Source organism: Capsella rubella, unplaced genomic scaffold (genome assembly GCF_000375325.1).
Source record: "Capsella rubella cultivar Monte Gargano unplaced genomic scaffold, Caprub1_0 scaffold_4, whole genome shotgun sequence".
NCBI classification, from domain to species: domain Eukaryota; kingdom Viridiplantae; phylum Streptophyta; class Magnoliopsida; order Brassicales; family Brassicaceae; genus Capsella; species Capsella rubella.
This window is the reverse complement of record NW_006238920.1, coordinates 378,126-386,876: the sequence shown is the minus strand read 5'-3', so window position 1 is coordinate 386,876 and position 8,751 is coordinate 378,126. Positions and strand designations below refer to the sequence as shown.

The window sequence follows — 8,751 nt, the reverse complement described above, 5'->3', positions numbered from 1 at the left end:
AGAAGTTTTAAAGGATTTACAAGAAGTTTTAAAGGGTTTTAGAAGTTTACAAAGGTTTTTGAAGGGTTTACAAAAGTTTTTAAAGGTATTACAAGTTCTTTAAAATGGTTTTTAAGGATTTACAAGGGTTTTAAAGGGTTTTAGAAGTTTACAAAAGTTTTTATTAAATGATTTATCACAGTTATAAGGGGTTTAAAGGGATTTACAAGTGTTTATAAATGTTATAAAATGATTTACAATGGTTTTAAAAGGTTTTCCTCAAGTTTTGAAAGGTTTTGGATGACTTTTAAAAGATTTACAAGGGTTTTTAAAGGATTTATAAATATTTACAAGGTTTTTTTAAGGAATTGCGGAAAAATTTTTGTCAGAAAATTTTTGGTGGGAAATTTTTTTTGGCGGGAAATTTTTTGTCGGAATTTTTTGGCGGGAAAATTTTTGCCGAAAATTTTTAGCGGGAATATTTGGCGGGAAATTTTTGGCGGGAAATTTTTAGGAAGGAATATTCTTCTTGTTGGAAAGAATATTCCTTTCTTCATCATGAGTTATAATAAAGGAGGGTAATTTAGTCATTTTGTACATTGAAGAGGGTATTTTTGAAAATGGACACCTAGAGAGGGTACTTGTAGAAAATGGTATCATAAAAAGGTTAGTTGTGCAAATCTCCCAATTTTTAATGTTCTTGCATGGGTTGAAAGCTCAATTAAGATATCATTGTAAGAGCTTGATTATATATTTGGTTAAAACTTTTGTTTTCAATTATATTTTTTCTTTATTTTATGTACTTTTTCATTTTTTCATTGTTTTTTATACTATTAAATGTATAATACATATGTATAATAATATTTTATGGCTATAAGGAAATTACTTTATCGATGGGATTCAAAAATATTGATTTCTGACCATCGCACCATAAGAAAATCAAACTAAATAAACCATTTTCATTGTTTTACTTTGTATGTTTTTTCTTTCTCACATATTCATGTATATTTATTTTATTTTCAAAGTATGTAATTATTTTAACAAAATATTTTTTGTTATATTCAAACCAATTTGTAAGACGTTGAAATAAATAAAATTTTATACACAAATAAAGGTAATTTTTGTGTATATTTATAAGTTTACACACATATTTGGATAAATTTCAACATTTTTAGTGGTTGTTTTGATAAAGTTTGAAAAGGGGGTAAATTTAAAAGGTGGTATTTTTAAAGCGGTATTTTTTAAATTCTCCCAATATCATTCCTATTTTTATCATTAAAAATATTATTGTTTTATCAAAAAAAACTTAAAAGTACTAAAGAAAATTACTATCAAAATTGATTAATTGAACAATTAATCAACGAATAAATTCAAAAGATATGGATGTATGCTTCTATTGTATGATTTAAATAAATAACATGTAAAAATGTCATAAGCTTTAAAATTTATTTAATCTATTTTTTATAAGTAATAAATAAATTAAAATAATTAAATAAATATACAACAACCTGCGCATATGCGCGGGACATTACCTAGTATATAACAAAAGTATTGTTTGTTAGAAAAAGTGTTAGTAAATTCATAAGACAAAAAAAAAAAGCCATAGCAAAATTTGTAGTTGTAGGTTATGAAAATGTGTGAATATTTCAAATAAAGGATGTTACGATTATAATGCTACTAGATTTTGATGTCATCATATACTTTTACATAATATTCAAAATTTTATGATTATATACTTTAAAATGAATTTAATGGAAAAAAATTATTAGAGATAACTAAACTAATAGTACATGTGAGAGTTTTGAAATATCATACTAATATTTAGGGGGAAAAGCTTTCTCAAAAGAGATTTTTTATATGTGAGTTAAACAAATCATCTTCTAGAGATTTAATTTTCTAAAAATAGTTAAATATTTTTCCGAAGTATGTGATTAGAATCTGTTACCTACTAAGTAACCTAGTTTACCCCTGGATGATGAAATAAATATAAAGATAGGTAAGGTTTTTCTTCTTTCTCTAAACAAGTCCATTTTGTATCCGTATTAATTTTTTTTTGGAAAAACATTTAGTGTTCATATTCCTATTGAAAAAATGGTTCATTTGCTGATTTACCCATAAAAGATTTGATGGTAAAGAAACTACTTCAAAAAAAATTAATAAACATTAAAAATTAGTAGAAGTTGGTGGCTAATGGCTTATGAAGCTATCTTTATCCAAACAGATTTATAAGCACTATGAAAGGTTGGTGGTCGATATTGCCGTCTCCCAAATGTAGGTAGGTTTGTGTGGCACTCTCACCTGCTTTTGTTGGCCTCCGGTGTATGTATTTATTTTCGTACTCCAACACATATATCTATTTTCCAATGTATATATTTGATGTAGACCTAATAATACTATAGTGTGTGATACAAAAATGACAAGGTAAGTTTTTGTTGAAATTAGGTATGTGTTTATCTTTAAAAGCAAGAAGACAAACATGTGTATTCAAGTGGAGTTTGGTGGGTAAAGGAGACTGAAAACCAAAAAAAAAAGAATACAAGAAATTATATAATTTCTAAGGTAGAGGATATGGCCACACTTAGAGGATCTAGGGGCTCTCCTGCAACCTGGGAAAATATGTTGATTGAACCTTGTATTCACTACTACATACCTCACTGGAATGCTTACAATCCCAGAAACGACAGTTCCCACCTACTTATGATGAGTCAGTAGGTGTTCAATCATTTTCTTGTTTCTTGATCTTGTTACGTACCTTTCATTAGTTAGAGTCTTGTTTAAGACAATAATGGTTCATTTTCAAGGAAACCTTAAAGCTCTCGTACAGTTTTTTTTTTTTTTGAATCTAATGTTAAATTATATTCAAAATAAAAATAACGTTTTTACAACAAATGCAACTTTTTCTTAAACGTTAAAGCCGAAAAACAAGTTTAAAGAAAAAATGTTAAATACGAGATTGGAGCCACCGTTGGAAACCTTCGGTGTAGCGTCTATCTCCAACTTTGCCGATCATGGAGAGCTGATTTTTCACTTGTTTATCGACCCAGTCCGTGAGGCAAGCAGCTGAGTTTGGAGGCTCCCCATGGCGTCTTCCATTTCGTTCTTTTCACACAGTATAAATAACAGCTTGGAAAACATACCGGAGATAGACGCACAGCTCTCGTAGAGTTTTACATTATGAGTCGTGTCTAAAAGAACACTGTAATATGTCTTTATAATCATTTCACTTCTTCCTATGCATTACTTGTTGATTTGCCAAGCTTGTGACCTTGTGCACGGTAACAATCGCAAAGAGATCATGCATGATCCTTTAATCGTATTGATAAGAGCACATTAGTCAACTCAAGTTGTATATATGTCGAGTATTTGATGACAATGTAATGTTCATGTTATCAAATCATTTTAAACTAGTGAAGAAGGGAAACAAAAGAGAACAACAAAGAAGACCTTTCCCCATTTGAAAACAATGATTCACTTTTGTTATTCAACACTTGAAAAACATCAAACAAGTCGTCTCATCCGAAAATTCTAGCATTATTCTTCAATATGTGCCAGCTTTAATTAGATTTATAGTCGTATTTAGAAAACTTTATTTATTTCGATTACAAAAACATTTCTAAAGATAATTATACAAAATTCCGAAATTTGTGTGTAGTGATGCGTCATTTCAGTGTTTAATTAGGAGTAGTGGAAAAGTAAACAATGGTGTCTTTTTAACACCTTGACGCCCGTCAAAAAAAGTTTCTTCCATTATAAGTGAAACGGCACGACGTTTATTCAAGATTCTCCAACCGTATAAATTATGAAAACGACACTACGTTGTCTCATTCTTTCGTATATTCCTCTTCTTGGTTAAGTTTTTGATAGTGGGAAGTTAAATCGACGCCTTCTCGTTCGTTTTCACCACGATGGAAACACAGAGAGCAAAGAAGATGATCAAGATCTCCGATGATCTCATACCAAACTCCGTTCAGATTCTGTCTGATCTCACCCCGGAGATACTCAAAGAGTTACCTGTTAAAACCCTAGCTAGGTTCATGTGCGTATCCAAAGAGTACGGTTCCATCATTCGCAACCGAGACTTCATGAAATCATACTTGCGCAAGTCTTCGTCTCGTCCTCAAAGTCTCATCTTCACAATGGAAGGTAGGGAATCAGGGAAGCATTTCTTCTTCTCATTGCTTCAGTCCCAAGATCAAGGTGAATCATCATCTCCTGTTGTAACTTATCTTATGAACTGTCGTGCTCTACCGTACACAACCATTGCTCCCTCTGTTCACGGTTTGGTTTGCCATGGACTTCCTTCTGGACTTATTGTGTCTAACCCTAGCACTAGACGGTCCATTACTCTGCCCAAGATTGATACTCGGAGTATATTTATGTACCACCACTTGGGTTATGATCCTATTAGTGGTGATTACAAAGTGTTGTGTATGATGAAAGGCAAGCATGTTGGCAGGGGACGCTACTTGGCTCATGAGCTTCGGGTCTTGACTTTGGGAAAGGGGAACCCTTGGAGGATGGTTGAAGACTTTCCTCCTCACTGTCTTTGTACTCATGCAACTCCTGACCTATGTATCAATGGTGTTCTGTATTATGTAGCTTTGGTAGACACAGCTGTGAGCCATGCGGTCATGAGTTTTGATGTTAGAACTGAAAAGTTTCATCTCATAGAAGGACCAGACCTTTGTGTGCGTCCTAAGATGACCCGCTACGAGGGAAAGCCTGCCCTCTTGTTCGCTGGGATAGCTGATTGCAGAGTTAACCTGTGGGTTCTGGAGGATGCTGCAAAACATGAATGGTCCAAGATATCTTATGTTTCGACTACAGTTGCTTGCGATGCTCACTTCTTCCACCATATCTTTTGTGCTAATGATGCTGGGGAGATTGTTATGGCACCCGAGTCCGTGTGTTCATCAAAACCATTTGAAGTTCTTTACTATCATCCAAAGAAAAAGACAATGAGAAGTGTCCTCGTGGAAAGAATCAGTGAACTAAAGGTTCCACTTTGGGACATGGATCCATGTCATAACATAATCTCTGTCTTCTCTGGTCAGCTTGACAACCTAATGTTCCTCTAAGGATGCTCTCATGACCTCCACTGAAATTTTTGATTCTTCGGCTTTAATTATTTATATTTCATTTACTTATTTTGAAGGATTTGATGAACGTTTGTTTACTTCTTTTTTTGGTGACAGTTTGTTTATGTCGTTATGTTTTGAACTTGGGTATCAATACGCTCTTTATCCAACTAAAAATTCTGTTTTTGTTGAATAAACTTAGATTCTTTTTTCTCTTTTTTTTTTTCCTAACCAACCGGTGAAAAATAGTAGCATCCAGAGTATTAGTTTTTCAATACTTTTACAAAATTATCCAAATCAAACATGTAACGTGGGACTGTGTGGGAGAGAACCTTAATTTGTTGTCAAACAAGAAAAAAAAAGTGACAAATGCGCAAATAGAACTCACATTGTTTCTCAATCATCAACTTAAGGGACTTTGCGTTATCTTATATGATCCCCACGGAAAGGACTCTCAGGGTTTTTTTTTTTTTGTTAGTTTCCAATCGTTCCCAAAAAATGGAAATTTCTAATTAAGTCTCACATTGAATCTCACTAGATAACTGTTTTAAATCAATTAAAAATCTTATGAAAACCACGAAATCATCAGATTTTTTAAATCTCCTCAATTCTAAAATCTACCAAATACCCCCTCAGACGACTAAATTACCTGACTTATTAATTAAACTAATATGGTTTCTCTTGGGATATATACGTATTGTTGTGTGTGAGTAAAGGAAATGATCGTTTAGCTCAAGAGCTTATGGTGTTTTGACATTGGAAGCTCTCGATATACTACAAGATCTTCTAGTTGTCATGATACAGATGCAAGTGAGTTTATTTTGATACCATAAAGAACTTTTAGTCAACCATCATCTTGATCTCAATAAAAAAAATTTGATTTATTTCCCTCTAATTGAGATTATAGATTTGGAAGGATATACTTAGAAAAGCATGTGAAAATTCATTTCCTTATTGGAAACGTTTGCCGTTTTAGTCCTCATGAGCCATCACTCTTTTCTTGATTAAAAACAAAAAACAGCAAGATGTTTAACAAATCAAATGGGGTTTTCATAAAAAGGCGGCCACGTACACCGTTATCTTTTTTCTTTGGTTTCCTCTCCACCTGACTCAAAGAACGAGGGAGCGATGGAATCAGCATCTTCGTCCTCATCTCGGATTAAGAGACGTAAGATTTCAGATGGAACCAAGCTTCCGATGGATCTGATCATGGAGATACTCAAACGCTTACCGGCGGAAACCCTAGCAAACTTGTGCGAATCGAAGCCCTTGGCATCAATCATACGCAATCGTCACTTCAAGAAACTGTTCTTCACCGAGTGTTCTTCTCGACCAGGTCGTCTCTTCTTCTTCATCAAACATGAAGATGGTTCTGAATTATTCTCATCGCGGCTTCCAACCCGAAGCCCCGCAAGTGGAGAAGGAGAAGCCTTATATGTAGCTACTCACCATATTACATTTGGAGGCATAACCAAATTTTCCTGCCTTCACGGTTTGTTTTCCTATGAGTCTTATCGCTTTGGTCGTTCTAAGATTACGGTATACAATTCCAGCACCCGTGTATCCACCCCGTTGCCTGATTTCGATGGACCAAGACACATCTTCCAACACATGCTGGGCTATGATCCCGTCGATGGTGTTTACAAAGTCTTGTGTATGGATTCAAGGTATCCTTGCGATATGCTGCGAAAAAAACCTAGGAATTTTTTTGAGGTTCTGACATTGGGAGATGATCATTCCAGCTGGAAGATGATTCAAGATGGTCCTACTCATACGCCTTACGTCAAGACCCACATATGCATAAATGGTGTTTTATATTATGATGCTTATGTATTTGAATCAAAGGAAACTGGAGTTATTAGTTTTGATCTTAGGTCTGAACAATTCCGTCTTATCAGCGGACCTCCTTGTGAAGGTCTGTTTGTGAAGAAAATGGCAAGGTATGAGGGAAAGCTAGCTATCATCTCTATTTTAATGTCTGAAGATAATGGTAATATTGTTCTGTGGGTTCTTGAGGATGCAGTGAAACATGAATGGGTTAAGAAGGTTTTTGTTTTCCCTAGTTTGTGGAAAAGTTTACTTCAGTGTAATCTTCATTTCCTTAACATCACTCATGCGGGCGAGTTTATTTTGACAGCGCGTTATTTTCTCACTCAACAATGTTATGTTCTGTGTTGTGATCCGAAAACACAACGCGTGAGAAAATTCGTGATTGAAGGAATCCCAAAGGATAATTTACAAGCCAGTGAACTAACTTTTTGTCCTCTACATCATATCTTCTCTACTCAGGTTGAGAGTCTTATGTTTCTGTAAGAACTAAGCTGATGGCCTGCTCGTCATCTTCAATATCAGTTAGGTTTCCCTGATCATGCTCATCTCTTTGTTCAAATTATGTAACATTATCCTGTGTTTTGTTATTTCGTTACTGTTACCTGGGAGGTCTCATCTTTATCATCGACAGTTTGCTTATCTTTTGTTTGTTTATTTCTGGATTTGTACTCTATTAAATTCTCCCATTTGTCTGAATTTGTATGTTTTATCTTTGGTTTATATATTTATGATTTATGATTTTGTTGTTTAACAGTGATTATGAAACTAGTCTACATCCTCGGTAAAGACTAGATAGTAGTTGTTAAGTCTAGAGTCCAAGTATTTAAGTTGTAGCAAGTAGTATAAGTATATTTATATATATGTACATATATACTTGGATTAAGAATTTCGTGTAGCGGTACTCATTTGAGTATTATCAAACGAGTACCACATGTGTGAATTAAGAATTCATCTAAGTGATCGAAAATGACTATGTTTGTCTTCAAGTTTATCTCTCTAATGTTCTAAACGTTTTGTGTGAAAAGAGTAGACACAACACAGAGAACTAGTGAAAAATGACACCTTGTTTATTTTTTATTTTTTTTGAATGCAATGTTAAATTATATTCAAAAAAAAAATAAACGTTTTTACATCAAGTGCATCGTTTTTGGACTAAGAAATCATAAAGAGATATTTAAAAAAAAAAAAAAAAACTAAAACAACTTAGGATCTAGATTGAAGCCACAATTGGAAAGCCGATGCGTACCGATGATCCCCCATTTTTCGAATTGAAGAAAGCTGATCCCCCATTTTCCGAATTGAATGACACCTTGTTTAATCTTATTCCGACTGTTTAATGTAAAATTAAAAATAGGTTCGCGCGATAGATTTAAATCAAAATTATGTATTAGTTGTTTAGAAATTGTGTTATACGTACTTGTTAACTGTTTTTGTTTTTTTCAATAGAAAAGTATCACCAAACATTTAAAATGAACTAATAATTAAACTAGAATAATTTCTTAAACTCATCAAATCCGTTACAAATTTTATAGTCAACAAACTGTTAGAAAACCATCAACGTACCCTTTTTCATTTCTATTAAAACTAGATATCAAATCTTCTAGGTATAGTTATTAAAGATAGAGTTTATGCTAATGGAACTATGGTTTTGTGGGTTCTAGAGGATGCAGTGAAACATGAATGGGCGAAGAAGATCTGTTGCAGTTAGCTACTTCAGTTGTCTCATATACAGTTTGTTTATGTTAATGATATCTACATTTAAACTTTTGTAGCTACTGTAGTTTTTTATTCTTGATTTGTAATATATATCATTTCCAATTTGGCCGTTCGGCTTAAGAGCCTCACCTTCACATAACGTTTAGTG

The 8,751-nt window shown here is 33.3% G+C and overlaps 2 protein-coding genes across 2 annotated transcripts; both read left to right on the top strand.

Moving 5' to 3' along the window:
- Nucleotides 1-3,821: 3,821 nt before the first annotated feature.
- LOC17889513 (F-box protein At2g21930) lies at nt 3,822-5,091 on the top strand. The gene has a single exon (XM_006295418.2). The coding sequence runs from the start codon at nt 3,885-3,887 to the stop codon at nt 5,055-5,057; it is 1,173 nt and encodes a 390-aa protein (XP_006295480.1). The 5' UTR covers nt 3,822-3,884; the 3' UTR covers nt 5,058-5,091.
- A 1,094-nt stretch (nt 5,092-6,185) lies between these two features.
- LOC17889108 (putative F-box protein At5g44220) lies at nt 6,186-7,370 on the top strand. The gene has a single exon (XM_006296259.1). The coding sequence runs from the start codon at nt 6,186-6,188 to the stop codon at nt 7,368-7,370; it is 1,185 nt and encodes a 394-aa protein (XP_006296321.1).
- The last annotated feature ends 1,381 nt before the right edge of the window (nt 7,371-8,751 follow it).